The 26,965-nt window shown below is 49.9% G+C and overlaps 1 protein-coding gene across 1 annotated transcript; it reads left to right on the top strand.

Moving 5' to 3' along the window:
• Window positions 1–25,517: 25,517 nt before the first annotated feature.
• Window positions 25,518–26,647, top strand: LOC125946085 (uncharacterized). Its single transcript, XM_049668543.1, has 2 exons — window positions 25,518–26,041; window positions 26,256–26,647. Exons 1-2 carry the CDS (start codon window positions 25,563–25,565, stop codon window positions 26,371–26,373), a joined length of 597 nt encoding a protein of 198 aa, XP_049524500.1. The 5' UTR covers window positions 25,518–25,562; the 3' UTR covers window positions 26,374–26,647.
• The last annotated feature ends 318 nt before the right edge of the window (window positions 26,648–26,965 follow it).

Here is a 26,965-nt window from a genome sequence, read left to right as displayed (position 1 = left end):
TACACAACAGCCGCTCTCCCCAGAAGAAGCACTGCGTTCTTTAGTCCCAAATAACCAGTAGCGAAAAAAAAACAAGGAAAAAAAAGGAACAAGAGACACACGATGTGTGCTTCCCGTGAAAAAGTAAAATAGGTGGTTTACATGACGATTTGTAGCTAATGTAAGACTATTTCGCGGCGAAGCATTTTCGTCAGTCCTTTAAGTAAGGGTACTACTCGCATAGACTGCGCCGATCAAAACGGCAAAAGCCTATGCGACGCGCGCTCGCAAACCATAGGCTACTCAGACAGCATCGGTGCAGTGCTTAGTTCGTGAGCGAACGTAAGTACGTCAGCGAGGATCAGAGAATACTTTCTTATTTAAATGAAAAACACGATGCGATAGTCTAAACTTTCTTGACACTTACCTCGCAAATGTAGGAGCTATCCGTTGCCTTCCAGTGATACCGCTTTACTTGGACTTCTCATCTCTTCCTTCACTCTGGGTCCCGGGTGAAGCGTAAACAACGAAGCCCTTTACGCGTCGATCCGGTGCACTTGGGAACACAACAGCCCGTCATGTCGACTCGATGCACTTGACAAGCTTGTCATTCATGCGGCTGAACACTGTCCAGCAAGTAGAAGCGTCAGCGAAGCATCCGCGCGCACTGTGTATCGAACTAAGCACCGGCACCAAGCAATCGCAACCGCTCGCTGTGATTCAAGATGGCGTCGCAGCGAGAAAGCGGCGGCGCGGGGGCGGTCAAAGGATGGCACCACCCTGAACGGCGGCGCTGGCATCGAGGCACTCCTAGGGTGCCTCGATGCCCAGCGCCGCCGTCCAGGGTGGAGACAACCCCGCTGGCGCCGCCATATTGTGTCACACGAGCTGAGACTCAGCTACGCTTGAGTTCATAAAGTGTTACTCGCGGCGCGCTTCCAAGTGCTTTGCCTTGATGAGGATTTTTTTATCGGTATCGCATGTGCACATATTTATAACCAATAGCCGTTAACTCGTCGAAGGTCGAAGACGTAAATGTATGGCGCTGGGAACGTGCCCCAAGTTGCCTAATTCAATTTACATTTAACATGCCGTGTGTATGTTTGAAATACGCACTATTTTTTTTTTTTTGCGCTTCGATGCTTGGTATGTAAGGTTTGCAACTCCCTGTGTGTGGAAGTTTTTCCTTTTCGCTGTTGTATTTTGGTTTACACGTCACGCCTCCTTTACCGTAGCCAGCCACGGTGGTTAGTTTCCCTTGCGTTGCGCGTGCTCTTCGCGTTCGTTGCAATTATTTGACGCTATCTACGCGCAATTTTTGCTTTTTTTGCCTACAAAACTGTGTGCTGACAGGATTAAGCTGGTGTAAAAATAACTGCGATGTGAAAATAAGGTTTAGTTAGTGCTGTAGAGAAAAATGTAACGTAACTTGTCTGTGTCAATCTTGCGTAGTACACACAAGAAATCAAACGATGCACAAAATACATTTACTTATAATGTCTAGTACAATCAATCATGAAAGAGAAATGTACATGAAAAATTATATGTACTGTGTGGCGCCTGAAGGATATGATGAAAGACGAGATAAAAAAATTAATTCGCAAGGTAGGCTCGAGACACAATTCGGGATAGAGAGAGTTTTATTTTTTATTTATGCATTACATGGGGGGGGGGGGTTCAAGTGAGTACATCAACCTTATTACACACAATATAAATCTAAAACAAGATTGCAAACAAGAAAACGCAACCGCGGGTAATATTAATCAAGATATCCAGCCAGATATCCGGCCAGAATACATACATCAGCTACCATCGAATACGTCGCATCAGCCAAACACATCGATGGCGAGTACAGAACATTTCATAAATAACCATTAGAACACTGCTAACTACATTGAAAAAATAAACAACACTGCATACATATCACGTACAAAAACCGTAAATGAAACTAAGACAGTCAAATACAGATTAGCAATGTTTTTCACTTCGAAAATATAGTCCATGATGATGTAGGGCTGTTGACTTTAACCGACGGCACCCATCCTGTCGATTTCCCTCGTACTGGTCCTCTTCAAAGTGTTTCTAAGTACAGGTAAAACAACAAAAGTGATTATTGATATGAAAAGTTGCCTTGTAAATACAGAGAACCCATTACAGTGCTTAAAAATAAATTTTAGCAGAAGCAATGCTGTATTACCTCGCTTCACACGTTTCGAAGAAATGCACAGGCTACAACGGACATCATGCCAGAAAGCGCCGAAACATTTTGGTCCCATGATGCCCCTTAACTCTACTACACCTGGGCATACCGTGCACAGGCATTTAAAGACCGTCACAGTACCCACTACGATCGGGAATGAGCAAGAATGACCATCGGCTTACGATCACCACGCTACAAATATGTACAAGTCTAAAAAATCAGCTATGTAACGTAACACCCTGAGGTCCGCAAGATATCTCCTGAGAAATCAGAGAAAATCACAATGTTTCGCTTACCACGTACAAAACAGCCGCTCTCCCCAGACGAAGCACTGCGTTCTTTAGTCCCAAATAACCAGTACCGAAAAAAGAAAAAAAAAAAGAAACAAGAGACACACACGATGTGTGCTTCCCGTGAAAAAGGAAAATAGGTGGCTTACGTGACGATTCGTAGCTAATGTAAGACTATTTCGCGGCTAAGCATCTTCGTCAGTCCTTAAAATAAGGGTACAGACTGCGCCCATCAAAACGAAAAAAGCCTATGCGACGCGCGCTCGCAAACCATACGCTACTCAGACAGCATCGGTGCAGTGCTTACTTAGTTCGTGAGCGAACGTAGGTACGTGAGCGAGGATCAGAGAATACTTTCTTATTTAAATGAAAAACACGGTGCGGTAGTCTAAACATTCTTGACACTTACCTCGCAAATGCAGGAGTTATCCGTTGCCTTCCAGTGATCGCACTTTACTTGGGCTTCCCATCTCTTCCGTCGCTCTGGGTCCCGGGGGAAGCGAAAACAACGCAGTCCTTTACGCGTCGATCCGGCGCATTTGGGAACACAACAGCCCGTCATGTCGACACGATGCACTTGATAGCTTGTCAGTCATGCGGTTGAACACTGTCTAGCAAGTAGAAGCGTCCGCGAAGCATCCGCGCGCACTGTGCCTCGAACTCAGCACCGGCACCAAGCAATCGCAACGGCTCGCTGTGACACAATATGGCGTCGCAGCGAGAAAGCGACGGCGCGGGGGCGGTCAAAGGTTGGCACCACCCTGAACGGCGGCGCTGGCATCGAGGCACCCTAGGCACTCCAGCACGCTTGATCGCTCACTGCGCCCTCTGTATGACGTCACACCCCACGCTCCGCAGCTGTGATAACCGGGAGTATAGAAGGCGAGAGCTCGCGTCGCCGCAGCCTATAGTCGGGTACAATATTAGAAGACAGGAGGAGGCCCCGCCCAGTTGACCGAAGCGCAGCAGCCAATTCCTCCGCGACTAAAGAAATACTACCACTCAAAAAATTGTGACTGCTTCTAAAACGCGTATTTGTCGGTATAAATAAGATTTGTGTATCTTGACGAGCGGTTTGGTAAAACTATCATGATGGAAATGCTACCGCACATGCCGGATCGTGAGAGAAAAATAACTCCATGCCTTCTACAACGCTGTGCGTCGTCTGCTACAGAGCAAGATCGACGGCACCGGGCGTAGCAGTCGCTGGCTTAATAGCATAAGATTCATATATACTTTTTGTGTGTTTGCACAACGTTATTTTTTTAATGTGTTGGGCTTACTTTTAATTAATTTTTGTTCTTTTTTTTTCGCGGTTGCGAACCTGCGATCTCGTGAGTTCGCGAACGATCGCGCGCGGCATTCCGTGCCAGTTTTCGGCCATGGAGCCCAGTGAGGTGACATCGGAACGCGATCCTTTGTTGCCGAACGAGCCTTGTGTCGCCTCGATGACCACACCACCAAGGAGCCTCGGCAAGAACAAGAGCGGCCACATACTGAACAGCGATTCACGCAACATGACCTTCCACTGCTACACGTTATGGCGTAACAGGCAGCCTGAACGCAGCGTGGAGGACGCGAGCAAGTTTGTCGCCGACATGCTTGGTTTAAGCGAAAGGACTGTGTTCAGGGTGAGGCAGGAAGTTAAAGCTTCGGATTTTTCGGGTGGCAAACTGACGACGCCCTCGCGAAAGCGCCCACGCAATGCGGAGAAGAGGAGTCGCAGCGCGAAGTTTGACAGCTTCATGTTGTGCGCGCTGAGATCATGTGTGCACAATTTATTTCGCCGCAACGAGATACCGACGGTCGAGAAGGTAACTACCGAGTTCTCGGAGCGTATGGAACTACCATCACTAAGGCGGTGTACTGTGCGTCGCCTGCTTGCCGAGATCGGCTTCAAGCACGAAAAGAGAAGCCGCAACTCGCTGCTCATCGACCGGGATGACCTCACCGATTGGCGGAATCGCTACCTCCGTGACGGGGAGCGCTACCGGGCGGAAGGCCGAAAGATCTTCTACCTGGACGAGACATGGGTGACGGCGGGACACACTCGGTCGATCGTGTGGACAGACACCGTGGTGCAGAAGCGCGGATGCCTGTTCGCTCGAGCAAATGGCCTGACGACGGGTCTAAAACAACCTTCTGGGAAAGGTTGTGGAGATGGGTTTGCACAAGGCTTACCCTACGAGCGACGTCAGGAAAGGGCACGACGCTCCTCCACTCCGCAGCGCACAAAGGCGCTACGGCAGGGTTCGTCGACTCTCCGACACGGCGCAGAGAAGGCTCCGGAGTCAGATCGCCCACAAACACGGGTTTATTCACCCAAGATACAGCTCAGTGCTACAGTGACGGCGCTTACGGGCCAAGGCTCGCCGCAAGACCAATCGAGTACGCGCGCCCGCTGCGCTAGGGCTAACGGGGTAGCGGTCCGCGAAGCGCGATAACGAGGAGTCGCGAGAACAAAGGTCTCATGTAACCACCTCGTTGCGAGCCTCTGAGCCTCTGCCGCGGCGAGGAAGCGCTCAGCGGACGAGAGCTCGGGTGGAGAGGGTGCCCGGGGGCCGCCGCGTGGGAGGCCAATCAGGGCGCGTCCCGGTGACTTGTTCTCGCGGGGCAAGTCCAACCCCGGGGGGGAGAAGCACGGTTTGCGCGGGAAAGTAGGTCCGGCGCGCTCGCCATGTCCGCCATGTTGCCGTTACGGCGGCGGTTCCCGGGGATCGAGCTAAGCGCCACGCGCGAGCTGCGGGACGAGGCGCGGGAAGGCACCTCGATCCCCACATTCCCCCCTCCTAAAGACCGATTCCAGCCTCCTAAGTGGCTGACCGAGGCCAAGTGGCAAGGTTGACTCAGCCAAAGAGGGCTAAGCCAACGGGGCAAAGTCCAAGAGGGTGCCGTTGTCTTTCTCAGGACCAGGACAGGGAGAAGGGGCCACAGCAGTCCAAAAAGGTGAAGACCTCGCTTCTCTTCACACAAAGCCAGGGGTTTGCCTTGGCCACCAAAGTTCCGCACACTGGAAGGACCCCCTGCCAGGTGGAAGAGTCGGCAGCCCAGGAAGGATGGGGGCAGGGCAGCACCATGGTTCAGCCAGCAACACTCAAGGTCCGCCGGACTGGAGCAGCCAGGAACGCGCGAGGCATGGCTGCCATTTTGGCGCAGCAGCCACCACCGAAGTCATTGGGCTCCCTGGATTGCGCAGGAACAGCAGGCCGGGATAACCGGCAGCCAGGTCAGCAGCGGCAGCCGGAGTGACCCTCCTCGGCCAGAGGTCAGCGCCTGATTGGGGACCAGCCACAATTAGCGGCAGCCTAGGCAGCCGGAGGCAAGGCTGGCACGGGTTCGTGGCCCCCAGAGGCAGGAGTCATTCATGGCGGAAGGACCAGGAGCAGCAGGCCTTGAGGTCAGCAACAGGCTGGCCTGGTAAGACCAGGGACAGCCGGCTTCGTGGTCAGCAAGACTGGTGGCACAGTGGAGCCAGGCGCAGGGAGCAGACTGGACGACACAAGGTGAAGGACAGGAACGGCCCCCGGCATAGCCGGCGTGCCAAGGAAGTTGCCCGCCTGGCTGACAGCCCAAAAAGGGGCGTTTGCCAGGCTGAGGCTTGGGCAACACATAAGAGGGTATATTAGGCCACATGGACCTGTAACCGCTTCGATGTGCGCCCTTGCACCGTAGCTACATTTCTCCATTCACCGGCATGGTAGTGAATGAAGTCCAGCTACCTGCTAGGGGGAAAAGCTGACTAGGCGCGTCATAAGGCGGGTGAGCACGAGAGGGTCATCATCATCATCATCAGCGTATATTTATGTCCACTGCAGGACGAAGGCCTCTCCCTGCGCTCTCCAATTACCCCTGTCTTGCGCTAGCGTATTCCAACTTGCGCCTGCGAATTTCCTAACCTCATCATCCCACCTGACTTTCTGCCGTCCTCGACTGCGCTTCCCTTCTCTTGGTATCCAATCTGTAACCCTAATGGTCCACCGGTTATCCATCCTACGTATTACATGGCCTGCCCAGCTCCATTTCTTCCGCTTAATGTCAACTAGAATATCGTCTACCCCCGTTTGTTCTCTGATCCACACCGCTCTTTTCCTGTCTCTTAACGTTACTCCTAAGATTTTTCGTTCCGAGAGGGTATATTAGGCCAAAAGGGCCTGTCACCACTTCAACGTGCGCCTGCGCACCGTAGCTGTGTCTCTCCGTTCATCGGCGTGGTAGGGAATAAAGTCCGGCTACCAGCTGGTGGGAGAAAACCTGCCTAGGTGCGTTTCCGTAGGTTGTACCGGTAGCGTGGCCTGGGGCCAGCCGTATCACGGTTTGCCTGCGGTTCGTTGACCGCCTCCCCCTCTCCCCAGTCGTTGCTACGGGCAACGAAAGGTTTGAGGTCCGAGACGTGAACTGGACCGCGACGGGTCTCCCTTGGGAGTCAGCCAGCTTGTATACCAGAGGGCAGGTGCGTAGCCAGGGGGGGGGGGGGGGGGGCTGATGGGGCTTCAGCCCCTCCCCCGAAATTTTTTCGTGCTGTCATGCACCGCCGGCCAAAGCAACCACCGGCGCCGGGAATCATTGTGGATTTTGTCTACAATGTCTTTTTGACACTCGAAAAGACATTTCGGCGCGAAAATTGCGAACTCGGGCTGGATTTCGTGGAAACGCCCAGGCACCTGGAGTCACATAACGTAAGGAGCCCCAGCCGAACACAAGTTTTCAAGGGATTTTCGATAGCGAGCGGGCGCGTCGCGGCATCTCGCAGCGGCACCGGAATCTACGGAGCGCATGGATTTCAATTCCGAAACTTGATGGGTATAAAGTTCTCATACACTTTTGACGCGAAAAGTACACTGACATTTCCAAAGGCGTGCTTCTGATTTTTAATTCTGGAACTTTCTGGGTTTAATGTTTTTATAAAATTGGGCCAACATGCACGCACGTGAACGCGCGTGTCCAAGCCGTTCCAGAAATGGAAGCACGCGCTCGCAATCTTCCACACACACGAAAATATTAAATATCACCGTGACTGTCAGCTGGCATCTGATAATTTTCTCCAAACATTTTCAGGAAGCGCGCCCACATGTGATCGATAAGCTGGACCAGGGCAGGCAAAGTAAAATAAGAGAAAACAGAAGGAACTCAACGGCCTATTTAATTTGAGACAGTTCTTTTTTGCGGGCGGCAAGGTCTTGCTCTCCGTGGCGATAGGGACACTGGTCCTATGGATTTAAGCAAAGCCCCCGCTGAAAATACAGCTATTTCCAGAGCGCTTCTTCGCATGTGAGCTGATTGTGGAGATACACATCTGAAGAACCATTTGGAAAGTTGCCCCAGTAATGCCTCGTATTTAAACCAGACGAACAAAACCAAATTATAGAAATTTGTGGTGAAATTATCAAAGAAAGCCTAGATGCAAAAGTGAACGCTGCAGGCTGCTTCTCCTTACTTGCTGACGAAACGACGGATATTGCTGGAATCGAACAGCTTACTGTTTGTGCAAGGTACGTACGTAAACAAGGATGGCAACGATATCGAAGGAAGGAAGGAAGGAAGGAAGGAAGGAAGGAAGGAAGGAAGGAAGGAAGGAAGGAAGGAAGGAAGGAAAAAAAGTTGTCGCAGTTTCACCTGAAAGGCGAAGCATCAATTGCGATAGCAAATTTGTAGAGAGCTATACGGAGTAATGACAGTAGCTTTATCAGCTGTATAAACTTGGACATGCAGCAGCACCGGCAACACGCAGAACTGTTGTCGACGCCGTCGGCGTTTTGCCCGCGTTCGCTCAAAATGCGTGTGGCGTTGTTGACTGTTGCCGGAGCCTCTGATATAAATAGGCACTTGGTGCCGCAGCTAAACGTCGCCTCCCTTCCCTCCCCCTCCCCCCCCCTCCTCCACGGCCTCTAGCGCTTCGGAAGAAGGCGCGTTTGCTCTACATATATGGTGATTGGAAAGAGACGCCTACTTCTGCAGCCCTTAAGGGAGCACGGCGCAGAACTCGCGTTTGTTCTCCGCCGTGCGTTCACTCCCCGTGAAAGCGCGCCCCCCTCGCGCCCTTTCACTCGCACATACAGCGTTCGGCGCGCGGCGATGATTTAATCTCCATTGACGTCATACGGAACCTCACGGCGACGGCGACGCCGACGGCAGAAATCTGCTTTTGAGTGTCCATATAATTGCTATCGAAATAATAAGAGGTGAAAGACAGAGAGGTTAACCAGGTTAAGTGTCCGATTGGCTACTCTGCACAGGGGGATGGGGTAAGGGCAGAAAAGATTAGAAAACAAGATTAAAAAAAAGAAAAGAAAAAAAACACATCTGTCCGCACAATTCTATAGTTTTTCACTAAGTCCTGTTTCTTTTAAAAAGCGTAATAGTGCTTTTAAAGCAGTTCGTTCCGACGTCGGCTGGGACCAGGGACCAAGAATTGTGGCTTCCGTAAGAGGACGGCTGTTTACCTTGTCGAGTGTGATGCTGAGGAAACGATATCGAAGTGTTTTTAGGTTTTAGCACAGGAATAGATGCCCCCTCTCATGGAGACTGCAGGTTATATGTACATGTGTACAAACTAGAGCACTGCACGGGCTCGGGCTTACCCGAAAGCCCGGGCCGGGTAGAGCAGTTTTTTCACGGGCTCGGGCACGGCGTGTGCTTTTTGACCCGGGACCGGGCCGGGCTCGGGCTTTCTGGTGGTGTGCATGTAACGTGCAGCGAGTTATTCTCGGGCGTGTCAACTCTGAAAAACATGTATTTTTCGGTCTCGGGCCGGGTTCGGGCCGGTTTCGAGCCGGGCTCGGGCCGGGCCTCTGGCCTAAGGTAAAGGGGTGGCGGGCCGGGCGGGTAACGTAGATTATTTCCGGGCCGGGCCCGGGTCTCGCCATAAAAGTTTTGTTCGGGCTCGGGCGGGCAGCCCAACGTAAAAACGGGCCCGGGCCGGGCCCGGGCTGAAAAAATCGGCCCGTGCAGTGCTCTAGTACAAACTGCTGCATATTCTAGTCGCCCTTCCAGTGCCACTGCCAGCGCAGAGAGATTTTCAAACGTGAGATTACTAAAAAAAACCACTTGCGCTTTACAAAGAGGAACGCATGGTTATGCTGGCGCTTCTATACGCCCACAGAGATGTCGCCATCAACGTGTCCGCAGTTACTGAACGCTTCGCTAAACCTCCCCGCCGAGTGAAGTTTATCGTTTAGATAGCGAAGCAGCAAAAATCAATGCCTGTAAAAATATCTGTTCCTTCACGTTCCTATATTAGCTCGTGATTATGAAAACGTATGACTGTTCATTAGCTTTTAAAACCACAGAAATTTTCACCGTTTATTGTAACAGTTAGCATGATGATCAAAATTATCCTGGGAATACAAAAATTACGGGGACATCAATAACCAATTTTGACAAACCTTGCTCATTGAAAGCCCGGCACACGCGGCGTTTCCCAAAAACGCACTCGGATGTTAGGTAAATCAACTTGCCGCATCATCTGTGACTTTCGTTTGTCCTTTTCTTTCCTTTTTAGCTACATGTATTTACTTCTTTTTTGAAACGAAGCAATAGCCTTCTTTGACTTTGGGTGCAGAATAATTGTTGCCGCTGTGCAGGCAGTTAAAATACGCATTTTCGTATTGATTTCTGCATTTTTTTTCTCTTATTATAGCCACATGGTGCTGTCGCGATCGCAGCATGGCTCAAATGCATATCACAATTTCTGAGATCACAGTTTTGTTCTTGTCTGGATCGTCTTTCTTTATACTCGTATGCGTGAAGTTTACTATCTGTGAATGCGCAACATGTTTATTTGTCTTGTTTGACGCATTATATACAATGACGTTTCCTTAGATACGTAGATTTATTGCAGACTTATACGTATATTTAAATATCTTGTTGCGAGGTTTTGTGTATACAAGCAGTGAACTTGGTTTCACGCGACACTTTCTTGCCGTTTATCTTGGCATTTGTATATTCCATTCTATCTTCGCATTTCTAATGTATATTTTGCGGAACTTCTGCTTTTTTAATGTACTCGTTGTTGCAACTATAATTTCGGTGCACTTACTATATACGACCTTTATATTGATATCAGCTATTACTGCCACAATTTTTGGGACATACGCAATCCATTGCAACGAAGGACAGCGTCATTGTGGTTTTTCCCTGGCCGTTGCATATGTACAAAAATGTAAACAAGGTTGTTAAATGACAAAAATTCATCAAAATATTTGTCAACTTGTTCATTTTATGGCCTTTACGTTTTTCATACCAGCTGCATGCACTGCTTTACTGGTTTCGAACTGATATAGTTCTAAAGTTCGCGTGATATTTCCTTTACTTATTAGATAGACAAAAAAAAACGCGGAAGCATTGATATCAGCTATTACTGCCACCATTTTTGGGACATACGAAGCTATTCTTTTATGAAACAAACACATAATGTACTTGTATTGACTGTGCGTAGCGTTAAATAATTCGTTTTCAGCACCTAATATAGAATGGCATTGGCAATGGCAATGCAGTTATTATTCATGTATTTGATGCCTCGACAACGTTTATAAGGAGGAGGCCGCGTTGCAACTTGAGCCCCCCCCCCCCCCCCCCCGAAAAAAATTTCTGGCTACGCCACTGCCAGAGGGGACATTTTGGTCTCCACTCGGCACGGGCCCAACCATTTGGCCGACAGGGAGGCAGAGATGCCTTTGGCGGCGTCACTCAAGACATGGTTGCGTCTGATGACGAGATCGCCGACACCATAGTGCACGTCCCTATGTGACCGGTCGTACTGGGCTTTTTGTCCAGCTCGCGCTTTTGCCAGGTTGGAACGGGCCAGGTCAAGGGCCGCGTCCATCCGTGAACGCAGTTCCGCCGCGTAGCCGGAAAGGCCGGCTTTCGTGGCGCACGCCCCGCTGCCGGTCCGCAGAACGCGGTCCATGGGGTTTGGCAGCTCTCTCCCGAAGTTGAGGAAAGCGGGCGTGTACCCAGTCGAACGGTTCGCCGTGGACCGCAAGGAGAAGCCTCTCTCGTTAAGACAGACATCCCAATCCCTATGTTGCTGGGCAAAGGCCGCGAGCAAGGGCTTGAGGTTCCGTTTAATCCGTTCTGTCGGGTTGGCCTGTGGGTGATACGTGGTTGTCTGGCGGTGCTTAATGCCAAAGGCAGCACACGCATCCACGAACATCTTGGCCGTGAAGTAGGACGCGTTGTCCGTTATCAGCTCCGCCGGAAAGCCAAAGCGGTTAAAGACCTCGGCCAACTTGTCCCAGATTGCGCGTGCGGTTAACTTCCGAAGGGGAAAAAGTTCGACCCATTTCGTGAAGTGATCTGTGACAGCCAGGAGAAAAACGTAGCCTCGCCGGCTTCTGGGAAAAGGTCCCATAATGTCACAGGCCGCGACTTGCCAGGGTAGCTGGCTGTCGATTGGCTGCATGAGCCCGGGGGGTTTGCCCGCGCGAGGCTTCATACATTGGCACACGCGGCATGAGCGGGCGTAGTGAACAGCGTCACGCTTCATGCCTGGCCAGGTAGCGGAGCGGCACAACTTTTGGAAAGTCTTAAGGCCACTCGCATGTCCGGCCACCCGCTAGTCGTGGAAATAGCTCAGGGTGGCTTTCCTTAGACTGCGGGGTATCATCACCTTGAAAGACTCCTGAGGAGCCTCTTCAGATGGGATGTAGCGCAGGAGAGCTTTATCGGCGTCAAGCAGATACGTATCCAACGTGCCCGCAGCAATACTAGCTGTCCGGGTACGCCCGGCGGCTTTGCCGCCCCACTCCTCTGGGAGCTCGGCTCTTGGAGCCTGTCAACGATTTCTATTTACAAAACGGGTCATTCTGCTTAAGCAGATACGGATCCCACGTGCCCGCAACAATACAAGCTGCGTGGCACTCGGCGCCAACAGCAATACCAGCTGTCCGGGTGCGCCCGGCGGCTTTGCCGCCCCGCTCCTCATGGGAGCTCGGCTTTTTGAGCCTGTCAACGATTGCTATTTACAAAATGGATCGCTGTGCTGCAGCCTTTAGTAACTCCTGCCTGCTGAAGACGATACCCGATGAGGTAACGGGATCCACTAGGTAAACTTCCTCTCCCGGGGCTGGCAATCCGAGGATCACATCGCCGTCGGGGGTCGCGCCTTTCGAGCCATTGGAGACTGAGGGTCCGGCTTCTACTTGGTGCGAATGCTCATGGGAGTGGCGGACCAAAGGATCAGACGCCGAAACGGGGGCTCGCGATAAAGCGTCCGCCACCACGTTTGAACTCCCTTTCCGGTAGCGCACAACAAAGTTGTACCGCTGCAGTGTCAACGCCCAGCGCGCGAGGCGGCCCGAAGGCTCGCGCAAGCGCTTAAGCCAGGTGCGCGCTATGTGGTCCGTTTCCACCACAAATGGCACTCCGTCGACGTAGCAGTCAAACTTCCGGAGAGCAAAAACTATAGCGAGACATTCCCGTTCAGTCACGCTGTAGTTGCGCTCGGCGGCGTTCAGTGACCGGCTTGCAAAGGCGACTGGTCGAAGAACGCTGTCGTGCTCCTGAAGCAGCACAGCCCCAAGGCCCAGGTCGCTCGCGTCAGCTTGGACAACGAACTCCCTGTTGAGGTCTGGCAACTTCAGTTCGGCTGTGGCCACTAGAGCTCGGGATAGTGCATGAAAGGCACCCTCTTGCTCAGGTCCCCAGCTCCATCGTGCCGACTTTTTAACAGTGCGGTCAAGGGCGCTTGAATAGCGGCGCAATTCGGGATGAACTGTCTGTAGTAGTTCACCATACCCAAAAAGCGCCTAAGGCCCTGAATGTTCACCGGCGTCGGGTATTCGAGGATAGCTCGGACCTTCTCTTCGCACGGCAGAACACGACCTCTGTCAATGGTAAAGCCCAATAAAGAAATGCGGGTCTCAGCTATTTGGGCTTTCTTCGGGTTTAGTGTCAACCCGGCGGCACGTAACCTCTCGAGGACGTCCTTCAGGTGGTGGAGGTGCTCCTCGAACGTTCGAGAGAAGATGACATTGTCATCGCGGGAAGGCACCTCGATCCCCACAAGGTCAGCGCCTGATCGTGACGCACATCGGCAGCGAGGATGGTTTCGTCGATGGCTGCTTGGATATATATCGAGGCCAAAAGACAGGCGACTACCACGAGGAAATGGACGGCAATCGCTTTGATGGCTGGTTCAATGACGTTCTGCAGAAGTTGCCAGCTGGTAGCGTTATTGTTTTAGACAATGCACCTTACCATAGCCGGCGAGAAGAGAAATTGCCGACGACGGCCTGGAAGAAGGAAAAGATACAGGAGTGGCTCACCAGCAAGAACATCACCTACGGTGAAAAAATGATAAAGAAGCAGCTGCTTGAGCTGGTGGCATCTGTAAAGTCACGCTTTCTGAGCTACATCGTAGACAACACAGCTGTAAGGGCCGGGTGCATTGTACTCAGGCTCCCGCCGTACCACTGCGAATTTAATCCCATTGAGCTTGTAGTGGGCCAAGGTCAAAAATGGCATCGCTGCGGACAACAGAGACTTCAAGCTGTCCACGGTCGACGTCATCTTGAGGGAGAAAATCAAGCAGGTAACGGCGGAAGACTGGAGGAAGAGCATTCAGCATGTGATGGACTTGGAGGCAAAGTTCAGACTTGACACGTCTGGGAGTGAGCATATTCAACCCATCATCATCCAGCCGGGTGAAGATGACACTGAAGAAAGCGACTCCGACTGCGAGCTGTCTGGCGTTGAGCCACTCGACGAAGCATAAACGCTTCTTATTAACAAAAGAACAGCCCTTATTAGGGCTACCAAAATTTTGCCGGTGGGTTCACAACAGCCAACCATCCATTCCGTGACCTCTCAAATAAATAAGCAGTTCCATTTATGGCATATTCCTTATAATAGAAGCTCAATTCTGATAAGCAACGTCCTGCACACATTGTGCGCGATTTAAGAAGTGGCATAGAAACACATTTAAATGCTGGCATATCTGAATTGAAACACTATTGTTAACCCTGATTATCGTTGGCGGGCTCAAAACGCTCATTCGGGCAGCCATTCATGTGGTTGCATTGTTTATTTTGTTATCTGGCTCACATAAGTAAAGCGATTAAGAGAAAAAATATAAGACATCATTAGCTTAGTGAGGCCCAAAATGCTCATTCAGGCAGCCACCGTCGAGTTTGACGCTGCCCCATAGTGAAATAGCAGAAGTCAGAGCACGCTTGATGGTTCTGTTAGCAGTGTGCACTGTAAATCACAGTCATATCATAGCGAGTGGTGGTGAAATAGCAGCAGACAACACCAAACTGACAGCCACTGTCAGCAGCTTGAATGCCAAAGCACATTCATGTGGTTGCATTGTTTATTTTGTTATCTGGCTCACACAAGTAAAGCGAATAAGAGAACAAATATGAGACATCATTAGCTTAGTGAGGCCCAAACTGCTCATTCAGGCCGCCACCATCGAGTTTGACGCGCCCCATAGTGAAATTAGTCGGAGCACGCTTTATGGCTCCGTTAGCAGTCTGCACTGAAAATTGAAGTGTTGTCATAGCCAATTTTCAATTTATTAATGTGACTCAAGGAAGTAATGCGAATGCAAGCACAATTATTAACGTGATTAACTTTGCTAGCATTTTTTTTGTCATATTTACGTACCGGAAAAAGGCTCTGTAAAGTTGAACGTGTTTTAGTGAGTCACTTTGTTCATTACAAGCCATAGGCAAAATGACGGACAGATTCACACAGTGATATTGGGGAAGTAATAAATGGTGAAAGTTGCAAAAGCTCTCACAGCACTGCTTTGCTGGACTCCATTCACTAGAGAACTGCATTTGTAATGATGAAAGCGTCATGACAGGAAATGATACCCCACTGCACAATGTTAGATATGTGTACCACCACATGTGACGGGCAGCAAAACCATCTGTTTATTAAGCCTGAATGCAACAGCATAGCAAGGTGCTGTTTCACAATATGGCACCTTTTCATGTGCACTTCTGGTAAGCTACCGTATGCACTGATGCATAAACACATTAACAGGGGAAAGAGACGAAGTAACTGTGCAAGCCACGTGATGCTTTTAACATTTTGTATCTGTCAATGTTTCTGTTGTCACAGCTGATAGAACTTTCTTTGGTGCAAGTTGATTAATCACGTTGCAGCAACAGCACAAGAAGCAAGGTCAGAATAGTAGGAGAGAGAGAGAGAGAATTAACTTTATTAATGGTCCTGAAGGGGCCTGGGCACCCCTTACGGGGGCCGGCCCGGTGGCTCCACCCATGTGGGGACTGGGAGTCGGAGCTCGCCAGCCACCTGTTGGGCCTTCTGGACGGCCTGGTGTTGAAGGGCCCTGTCGGGGCTCCTGAGGTGGTTGATCCAGTCGTCCTCGGTGGCAGGAGACCCGAAGCAAGCGTTTAGCGCGGGACACTGCCACAGCATGTGATCTAAGTCGCACTTTGGATTTTGGCATGTAGGACATTCTGGCCTTATATCTGGGAGGTATTTGCTGCATATATAGGGGTTGGGGTAACTGTGCGTTTGCAGCAATCTAAGCGTTAATTGTTGTGCTTTATTTAGTGTCAGAATAGTAGGAGAAAACAAAGCAAGGTGGCAGACTGAGGAGGCAAGGTAGACAAGAGAGAATGGCTTTAATGACATCGAAGAGGCCAGCCCTGCTATTCACAGGACTTGGTGCTTTGAATGAGACGAGTTAATGGAATTGGCGAAAATCGTGGCTGCAGCATGCTTACAAGAACAAATGCAAAAATAAAAGGATAGAAATAGGAACAAATACATACACGCACGGAAGAACTCACATGTTCACACACATGAACACAAACGCGAGCGCTAAAACTAAGATGTAAAATACAAAAAAGGGCAAAATAACAAATATACACAAACACACCAGAAAACACGCACACACATTTAACGCAGACGCGAGTAGAACTATTAGGAGTCAGTTCACAAGCAGCTGTGCCTACTTTGTCGTACTTTTTTTAATGTACACATTGGCTCTGTTGCCTTCACTGTCATAGGAATTTTTTAGTAGCGACCTATCACGACAAAGCGCAAAGCTGTGTTGTGGGAAAGCAAGTCGAGCGCTGACAGCACAGCTTATGCACGATTGTGTCACAGCAGGCTTTCTACAGCTGGCGCGTGCAGTGAGCGAAGAGTTCTAAGCCACACAGCGACGCGAACTCATGCCAAGCTCCCTTGCAACGGCACCAGTGTATCAGTCATAATTTTATATTAGCATTCAGGTTGACATTAAGGAAACAAACACTGCTTCCAAACGGCTGACCGTTAACAATCCAATGACATTCGCTCAAGCAGCGCGTGTTAGTCACTGATTGTTAGCATTGGTGGAAAGCAATCAATCGATGGTGCTACACAACACTCGAACGACACTGCTAGAGGCTGGGCTATCTTATCACACTGCTGCCAACGATCGGTCGTCTGCAGGCTGAGCTGGCAGCAACGAATATTTGCGTTGGAGCTTGCTTTCACAAATATTTTCTGTTGAGAAACTCGCAGGTTGGTTTCATCCGCGCACGCTTTTCTCCATCACTTCACCACGTCCGACGAGAAACGCAGGGGCACAGTACACAAACACACCCGCCTCACAGTAGGTACCAGACTTTGGCGAACTCTCCTCGTCGTAACTTCACTTAGGAGCAAAACAAAAAACCACGGGACAAACACGTACGATGTTTCTTTGCAGCGGTATGTCGCCGCGGGATCCTGTTTCCACACGAAGCGCACCGCAGCGTCACCGATGTTCGCTGCAATCTTTCTTCGCCGGCTCACGGCTCAGAACAAACGCACGCGGCACAAATTGTGCATCGTAAGCTCACAATAATATTTCCGGCATGACAGACCACCACAAACAATTCGAATTCACTCTGACGAAGGGAGACGCACCGAGCTGACGCGACTCGGCCAAGTTCGAAGCGAGGGCGGCCATGTTGGGCATGTTCTCCGTCGGCGGGGACACCGGCCGTCCGGCTCATGACGTCACCTGAAGTGCGCGCCTATTGGTGCCGGCTCGTGTGCATCCGCCTTTGAGGGGCAAATGTCGCTGTCTTCTAAAGTTGTATCCGACTATAGGGAAGGTAATATCAATGAAAGATTAATCGACAAAAAGTACGCCGCAAAACGATTAATCGTCATCGAAGTCTACCTTTTATTTAATCGGTTAATCGATTAAATCAGTTTTCCATACAGTAACTAAAGTGGCGGGAAATTTTTGAAATCGTACTATAGATTGCGGAGTACGATCAACGACAGTGCGGCTGCGAAGACCTAGAGCGACTGTCGACTGTTTTCCCGAGTCCTGCCGAGCTGGCCAAGCGCTTCGCCGCTTTACGCACACGTCACACAGGGCGCCTGGGGCCGGATAGAGGCCGCCCCCGTGGAGGAAGAAATAAACTAGGAGAGAGCATTGCGTGAGGCAGCAAGTCTTGGCAAGCCAACTCACCGTCAAGCAATTTCCTTCACTTTTTACCTCGCAATAAAGGGTCAGTACGTGACCCTAAGAGACAACGTATTGGCCGATAATGTTTCGTTCGCAGTAGTTTCAAATCGGTGCGCGCCCGATCAGCTGCGCTGCTGCCCTGCACCCGGCAGCATTAAACCTACCCCGCGCTCTGATGTGGCGATCACGAGTAGCGCCGTTACTTCTTCATGTCAGTCGTGCTGCAATGATCTCTTCTAATTTCTCCTTCCTCCATGCCCACCCTCCTCCGTAAGTGCCATTTTTAACATACAGGGTGTTCATTTTTAAGTTTTAAGGAATTTTTTAGAAATTGCCTGTGGCAACTATAGGTTAATTCATATCATTGAGCTGATTTATTCGATGAGGGGGACATTAGCACGAGCAACCGAAACACATATTCAACTAATATCAAAAAATCGCTAATTAACTTTTTAGCTATTTACTTTACGACACATATAGCAATTTACGAATTGTAGCCGGTGAGCCCTAGAATGACACCAGTTTGAAGATATGCGCCATCATACACTCGCCGTAAAAATGCACTGTTGTTCCAATTACTTTTTTTTACCAAAATGCATTGAAGCACAAAAGTAACTGGAACGCCCATGTATTTCGTCCCACCCTTTGAGAAATAATATCTCTGGAAACTGGTGTCATCCAGGAAATTGATTTCAAATAGACGCGTCTTGCACACTCACCGGCTACAATTCGTAAATTGCAAGATGTGTCGTAAAGTAATTAAGTAAGGTGTTCATTAGTAAATTTTTGTTAATTGGTTGAATATGCCTTTCGATTTCTCGTGCTACAGGTGTCCGCCTCTTCGAATAACCCAACTCAACGATAAGCATTATGCTACCTGCCACAGGCGATTTTTAAAAATTTCGTAAACTTAAACATTGTCACGTAGTAGTGACGGTGAAAAAAATAGTCGCAAAACTGTGAATTACGAAACGGATTTTCTATTGGGCGAACCTGTGCCCACAAAAGGAAGTTGCACTCGAAGCACAAAGATAGCGGCGAACACAGTCGGCGGTCATCGAAATCTGATCATCGACGAACCCCGTCGGCTTTTACAACACTTTTATACAAGAGTCATCGAAGGTTCCAGAGTAATCCCTGGTGCCCGCATGTCTTCCAGAAAGTACAAGACAATTCGCGTCGCTCATACAATCAGATTACATAAGCGTCCCTAACAATAGACAGCGGATACAAGCATCGATAACGTTCGAGAAACTTCCGGTACATGCAGGCCCTTCCTGCGCCGAGTGATTACGTTTAACATTTGTTAGCCGGTGAAAAGTGGTCACCAGGAAAGATAAACAAGTACACGTGTCAATTATGGGGTTTTACGTGCCAAAACCGCGATCTGATTATGAGGCACGCCGTAGTGGTGGACTCCGGAAATTTGGACCACCTCGGATGCTTTAACGTGCACCTAAATCTAAGTACACGAGTGTTTTCGCATTTGGCCCCCATCGAAACGCGGCCGCCGGGGTCGGGATTCGATCCCGCGACCTCGTGCGCAGCAGCCCAACACCATAGCCGCTGAGCAACCACGGCGGGTGCACGTCTCAATATCAACACCCTGTATGTTGCTTATTCCTTCACTAGTCACTAGTAGCAATTATAGTTGACCTCTAACAAATTAAGCATTATTCTTTATCAAAGATTATACGCTTGTACTTCTTATTCTGGTTCCAAATTTCAAGCGTTAAAATAGGTACTTACGTGAGTAGATAACTGTGTTTCAGCCTTTTATTGCGATAGCAATTATATGGACACTTCAACCGGATTTCTGCCGTCGCCGTCGTCGCCGCCGTGAGGTTCCCTATAGATAAAATCTTCGCCGCGCGCCGTATGCCCGAGCGGAAGCGTGCGGGGACGCCCGCTATCACGGAGAGCGAACGCACTCAATCACCCACGCGCAAGCAAGGAAGCGGGAAGCCAGCGCCGGAGGGAGCGGGGGGGGGGGAGGGGGGGCGCACTTCCACTCTGCCAACAACCGCGCTCGTCGCTCGACCGCACCGTCTCTTATCTCCACACGGCTCTGACCTTTATGCACCGTGCATTCGCCGCTCAGTTTCTGTTGAAGCGATAGGCCGCACGTACCTTCGCCCGCTGCAGCGTATGGGCTTGCTGCCAGCGTTTTGACAGTCGTTGTCTGCAGTCATTCAGTGTGTTCTATTCATGTTTGTTTGTGCGCGCTCACACCACGCTTGTTCATTCAGTTAGTAATAGTCGGGCCACATTTTCCAACGCACGCTCCACATGTAATGCTGTTCGGATCGGCAGTGCAGCGCTACAGGTGTGTCCCTTCGCACGCGCTGCCCACGGGAAGCGCTTCTCATCAACACCACCGTTTCACACGCGCCTTCTCGTGGTCATCGAGTCTCTCTTCATGTCGGTCTACTTACGCCGCAGCACACCTGCTTACTTACTAAGCTCATGTTTACTACACTTCATATTGCTACCAAAGCCGCTCACCTTACTTCGTATGACATTGCTGTGTTGCTGTGGCATTCATGGCTTCGCCCTTAGGGCGAAACTATGACATTTTTTTTGAAGCGGCCGAAAAAAAGTCAATTAATCAATTAATCGACGAAAAACCCCGCATTGAAAGCGATTAATCGATTATACGCTAAACCGACAAACGAATAATCGTTAATCGATTAAAAAATTTATTCGACCATCCCTATCGCAGCCATGGTCGACGCCGCAGTATGGAGGGTGAGAAGTCGGCCTGCCTGAAGGAGGCCAGGGATGGCCGTAGAAATGAAGGGAAGAGGAGACCGCGCGCTGAAGAGACTCAAGAGGAGCGTGCCGAACGGTTCGCCAAACGCCGTGGAAACGATGCCGCTAGACGGGCTCGCTTAGATTCTAACGATGAATCTACCGCGCCGACCTCTGATGAGCGCAGCCGGGTGTCTGTAGCTATCGCCGCTCGACTAGGTTTATCCTAAGCTAAACCACAGCCAATTTTTTTCTCGAACCTTTGACTAGGTGGTTGGCCGCAAGGCAACGGCTGATTCCAGCCTTTTAGACACGGAAACAAGTGCAAGTGTGTTGGCTGTACTCTATAAATACTAGTCAAAAGCTAGCAAATTGAAGCGCACGCCTAAATGCTCCACTGCATTTTAATACCGAGTTTCATAGTCTCTGTTACAGCAAATACTACAAAATTTTATTGCTTTTGAGTATACTTCTAAAAAAATTATTGGGTTTTACATGCCAAAAGGCAATATTTCTATTTCGTAGAAATATGGGCTTACAGAATCCGTCTCTATACAGGTACATTTTTCTTTTTATTGTGATAGCAATTATATGGACACTTCAAGCGCATTTTTGCCGTCGCTGTCATCGTTGCCGTGAGGTTCCGTGTAAAGTCCAACGGCAATAAAATCGTCGCCGCGCGCCATGCGCTGTGTTTGCGAAGCACACAGTCTTCGTTCAGGCGCGAGGCACGGGAAGGAGGCATCAGACACGGGAGGGAGGGGGGTGCGTTTTGCTCCCGCGTCTGCTGCTCACGGAGCTATCTTGAAAGCAATCTGCGATGCGGACGAAGTGAGCGCCCGCGGGGGCCTCATCTTCAAAGCGATCTGCGATATGGACAAGTGCATTCGCCGAGTGCCGGTAGCTACGTATGCGCTGTGCTTTCGGCGCTTCCTTCGCGTTGAAGCGAGAGCCAGCGCGAAGCCCAATTTGCTCGCTGCCGCTGGCGTGCTTTCTCACTGCAGCATTTTCACAAGTTTCCGCGGTTATCGAGCGATATGTGTTTATGCTTACCTGTGCGCCCGTGACACCGTGCTTGTTCATTTATCTGGTAAGCCAACATTCACAACTTTAAAGGCCCGATCAAACCACTGTCCTTACTTCGTATAACTGTCTACTAATTTGCTATCGCAATCGATGCTTCGCCTTTCGGGCAAAACTGCGACAATTTTTTTCATACAGGAAAAGTCTCCAGAGCGGGCCCCCAAAGGCTGGAAAGAGCAGTAGAAACTATCGGCATGATTTTTCGCACTTTTTAATGACAGTTGACATGAATAAAACAGACATAAACTGTGAAATAAACCTAAGATGATTACAATAAAATAGCGGAGCAATCTTGCTGATCGCAAAGGAGGGTTGAGGGGTGCGTGATCACTTTAACGCAGCCAGACCTTGTACACATACACACAGATACTGAAGAAAGTGGTCGTGGGAACAGCCGGTCACCGTAGCTCAAATGGCGTAGAGCATCGCACGCGTAATGTGAATCAGTGGGCTTGGCTCCAATCAAAGGCACGTTGTCGTTTCGTTCATTTTCCATTTCCTTATTATTAAAGCGAAAGCCGTAGGGGTTTATGTTCGCGGTGACATTGCAATGACATCGCAATGACCTTGAAGGGATACGGACACGAAATCTGAAAATTTTACGAAAATGCTGAAAATGAATCCTCAGTGTGGGATTACATCGAAAAGAAGTTGTCACTTAGCTCATTTTTGAGCCGATGGCTTTATTTTTGGCGTTTTTGTGCGCGCGCGCCTCGCCGCCAGACCCGCCGAAGTTGGAAGGCGTGACGTCACAACACCCTCGTCGGAGGCCAACCGGCCGGCCACGGTCATGCGAAGCGCGCCGACGCCGCCATCGTGAGCATGAATTCGAGTTCTGGTGCTTCTACCAGCGATGAGTACACGTCTGAAGACGAGAACCATTCCAACTTGGTAAGAAATATCACCGCTTACGGTTACGAGCCTTCCGCGTCAAGCGACGAAGAAGAGCAGGCGGCCGTGGGAGTGCCGGTCAGGTTTTCGCGAACCGTAGTGCGAAGATTTCGCTCTGCACCAGACACTTGTGCAATAATTATTTGTCATTTCCTCTGTAAACTTGCTTTTTCAAGAGTACACGCAGGCGAGGCAGCTGCGGGGTACTTCAGCGCTGCGTGGATGACTGAACAGTAGTTTATGCCGTCGGCGTGAGAAACTGCTGTGAGGTATCAGTACCTCCGAGACTCTCGAGTCCACTTCGCCAACCGACCGCCAGATGGCAGCACCTGTCTGGAATTCTGCCCAGTTTATTTATTTATTTTTTTTTGCTTTTAGCCTGTGGAGAAGCAGAGCTGTGTGTGTGTGTCTAATCTCGTGAGTCGCGCTCACTAGCTTTGTATTGTTTTACTATGCTTTGCCAAGATTTTTAAAGACATTACAGCCTTCGTGCCCAGCCTCGGGCATATCGCCCCAGCCTCGCCCTCACACTGCTCAAGAACGCTGCAAGTGAGCAAAAACAGTACCGACATCTGGCCTACTCTTTTCGAACGCGCCGCTGTTCATTTATGTCTTGCGTTTTCGTGAGAAGACCGATGGCACAGCGTCAGGCTTTAAGCATTGCCTTTTGAGCAGCATGCCGAGGTTTTTTTAGCACAGCCAGGCGGGTGACATAATCGTCGACGAAGTGGTCTGCACAAATGAAGCCATTTTTTAGAGGTCTCCAGGCTGTGCGTGATGGCTGACAGGCAGATAACCAAAGTTAACGCACCTTCTCGTCTTTCGGAAACGTGTGCGACGGCGTGTTATGACCTGCGATGCTGCTGTAACAGCAATATCTGGGCATTTCCTTCCGCCGCGATGAACGCGTCAATGCCGACCGACGATCGCGGGAAGGCGCGTGTAATGGCGAATTCCATTGGGAGAACAGGAGCACTCAAAAGCACGTTAAACGTGCTCGTTCCAGAGGCGACGTGTTTCAGTGGTCGAACAGGAGTGGGAGAGCCGTCATCCAGTGGTAGAACAAGAGCAGTTTCGCTGCGCCGAGAGTAGCTGGGAGCAGTCCGGACTGCTCTCGCCTGAAAAGCGGAGTACGGAGGAAGTCACGTGACTTAAACCGTCATATCCTCCTCATTTATTTTTAGTTTGCTTCAGCCGGCGCGCGCGGCGACAATAGCGGCAGCCAAACGTAGTTGGTGTTTTGGCACCGCTGATTATGACGTCGGTGATACGAGCGAGCTTCGCAGCGATTTAGCGTCTGCTAAATCTGCTTCTCGTCGGATGGGCGGGGGACAGCAGCAGCAAAGCGTCTTCGCCTTGCTGAAGTGCTTGAGACGCTCGACCTGACAGCAGCGAAAGCTGCTGGAGCTCAAGTTCAGATTCAAGTTGCAGTTTCAGATGATCTTCGCAGGCGGAAACGTTGTGGGATGCGTCGGCGTTGCACAAAAGTATGTAGTACACTCTAAAAAAAAAGGAGTGACCCTTGCTCCATTAAAGGAGGAACGGCGATGTCCCCTATGTTCGTCTTTAAATGGAGGAACTTCCCTTCCTCATGGCTGGGAGCAACTGTTACTCCCTTTCCAAAACCAACATGGCCGACTCCAGGCAAGTGAAGCCAGCAACACGACTATAGGTGGTATTCACGTGACGTCACGGCAGAGCCGTCTGGCGGGCGCTGTAGCGGAAAAGGCACAAGCTGCGTTGGCCACTATTAAACCGCCATATTTTGGGGGAGCCGGTGTCAACAAAGCCTATCTCCGCTGTTGAAGCGCTGCCGATGTGTGTGCTTTTTTGCTTTAGGAGGAGTCACTAAAGTGCCCATCTTTTGCAACTTTGCAAGCATGAATGCCAGCCCCTCATTAATGCACTTACGCACGTACGCGCAGAATTTAGAGGCCGGTGGCGAAGGTGCGCTACATCGAGAAAGTGGAGCTTTGCGGTGGCGTCGATCCACTTATGCTTACTGGCAAAGAGGCATCAGTTGATCTCGCGCTCGTACCCAAGGTAGAACTTTCTGATATTAAGGACTACCTTGTGCACGCTACAAGCTTCATAACTAACGAACAGCTGAAAGCAAGAAAATCTCTGGAGTCACACAACTATTTGACCAGCGGCTTTGTTCAAGAACCCCGGCTGAGAAGACACGGCGAGCACATCATTGTGCGCACGAAGGTAAGACAATCTAAAACGCTACATCAGCTAGTTGCTCTTTGTATTACCGGGTCGAATTGTAACGCTAACGGGTAATACTTGCCAATGTGTGTGACAGGAGTGTGATTCGTGTTCGGAATGTTTCGCTGCGCAGCGAAACATCGTGGCACTTTCTTAAGTTACTGCCAGCGAGTGGTACTTCTTTATCGTTTATGTACCGTTGCTCCTTGATAATACATGAAGATTGCAGGAGTAGGCTTTCGCACTGCGCAGCGTCCAGCAACGCAGTGCCTTCCGGAGTTAAGGGAGCTAAAACGATACCAAAGAAAATCGTGTGTACGCAACATGTCAGCTACCACCATGCTGCACCTTTAGAAACACTTGCTGTTTAGCGGCTACTTCCAGCTGTTCACCTTGCTCCAGCCCTCTCCCCCCCCCCTTTTTTTTGCAAATTCCCGTCACCTGCCGAAGCGTTTACTAAGTTCTACAAATTATCGCTACCGGCGAGGCCGCGAGCTTTGCATACGTATGCGCAGTTGCGATTCGATTGTGCAAGCATAAAACCACTCGGTGGTGTTTTACACTCATGGATACACCTACATTAGTTTCACTCACTGATGATGTAGTAACTCGCCTTGCTTTTTGTGCCTGTGTTCTCAGCATGCATAGGACCAGCAGTTAAATAGATCACTTCCTCTCCCAGGCAATTTCCACTCAGCCACTCGAGCCATGGCTTCTTGTCAAGCAGGATGGAATGGTCGAAGCTGCACACTGCACGTGTATGGCCGGTCTCGGCGAAGCCTGCTCGCACATTGGTGCACTGCTCTTCTATTTAGAAGCAGCTTCAAATTTTCGTGATGGTCAGGCTTGCACTGATAAGGAAAATGCATGGCTGCCTCCGTACTCAAGTACTGTGCCCTGTGCGCCACTTGCACACATTGACTTTGCATCAGCTACCACCAAGAAAAGGCGGCTGGATGGACATCGATCATCATCCCCAAAGAAACCAGCCACCACTATTGAGAGGCCTTCACAGAACGAATGGAAGGCCTTTCTCGACAGAATTAAGAAGGCTGGCAAATATTCTGCAGTGTTTGCACTGAAAAAGGACTATTGCGAGGAGTTCATCCTTGTGCAAGTGAAGCACTCCACTGCTCTTCTCGGACACTTGGCAAGAGACAAGCCGTTGTCAAGGGATGCGATGCTGGAGGAGTGCGCAATGTTTGCCCAGGTGTATGTTGTAGAGCCAAAGGTATTTATATTTCCATTGAATGATAGCTTTATTATTATAAAGTAACTACATGTTGCATGACAGACAAGGCACTGTTAAATGCTTGAAACTACCAGTGTTTACATTGCCCAACCTGAATGGTTGCTGCTAGCTAAGTGCAGTTTTGTGATCATGTACATTGAATTAGTGTGAAAAGTCATTCTATTGACAATACAGGTCTGTAAAGGTGTGGAAGCGGCAACGAGAGGTCAGTCGGCCTCAGCAACGTGGTTCGCCTTCAGAGCAGGCCGGGTCACGGCATCGACAGCCCACGCAGCTTGCCGAACGACCTTGACTCAGCCATCTGTGAGCCTGGTGAAGATCTGCTACCCTGAGGAGAGCAAGTTTTCTTCTGCTGCAACTAATTGGGGTCTGCGCAAGGAGGACACTGCCAGGAACCAATATGTTGCTGAAGCATCCAGCCAGCACAAAGAGTTTGTTTGCAACAAGTCTGGATTGCATATTAGTTCACATGAGCCCCACATGGCAGCAAGCCCAGATGGCCTGATTTCTTGTGCCTGCTGCCAAGATGGTGTTTCATAAATTAAGTGCCCATATTCAGCTGCTTGTGTAAATGACGTTGTGACCCAGAAAAGTGGCTGCTTAAAAGTTGCTGCTAGTGATAATACACTGAAGCTGAAACGACAACATGCTTACTACACGCAAATACAAATGCAGTTTTTGTTTGCCAGCGCAGCTATTGCGACGTTTTTGTGTGGACACCAGCAGATAGTCATCTTGAAAGAATCTTCCTGGATGCCGGCTTGCAAGTGGTGTGCCTGCATAAAAACAAAAATGTTAAGATGCTGAATGTCATTAAAGAAAATATTCTCCTTGTATGAATAAGCCATTTTACTTGATAGTACTGTTCACAGCGCTCTACTGCG

This window comes from Dermacentor silvarum, chromosome 5, assembly GCF_013339745.2.
Source record: "Dermacentor silvarum isolate Dsil-2018 chromosome 5, BIME_Dsil_1.4, whole genome shotgun sequence".
NCBI lineage: Eukaryota > Metazoa > Arthropoda > Arachnida > Ixodida > Ixodidae > Dermacentor > Dermacentor silvarum.
This window is presented reverse-complemented; position numbering and strand designations above follow the sequence as displayed.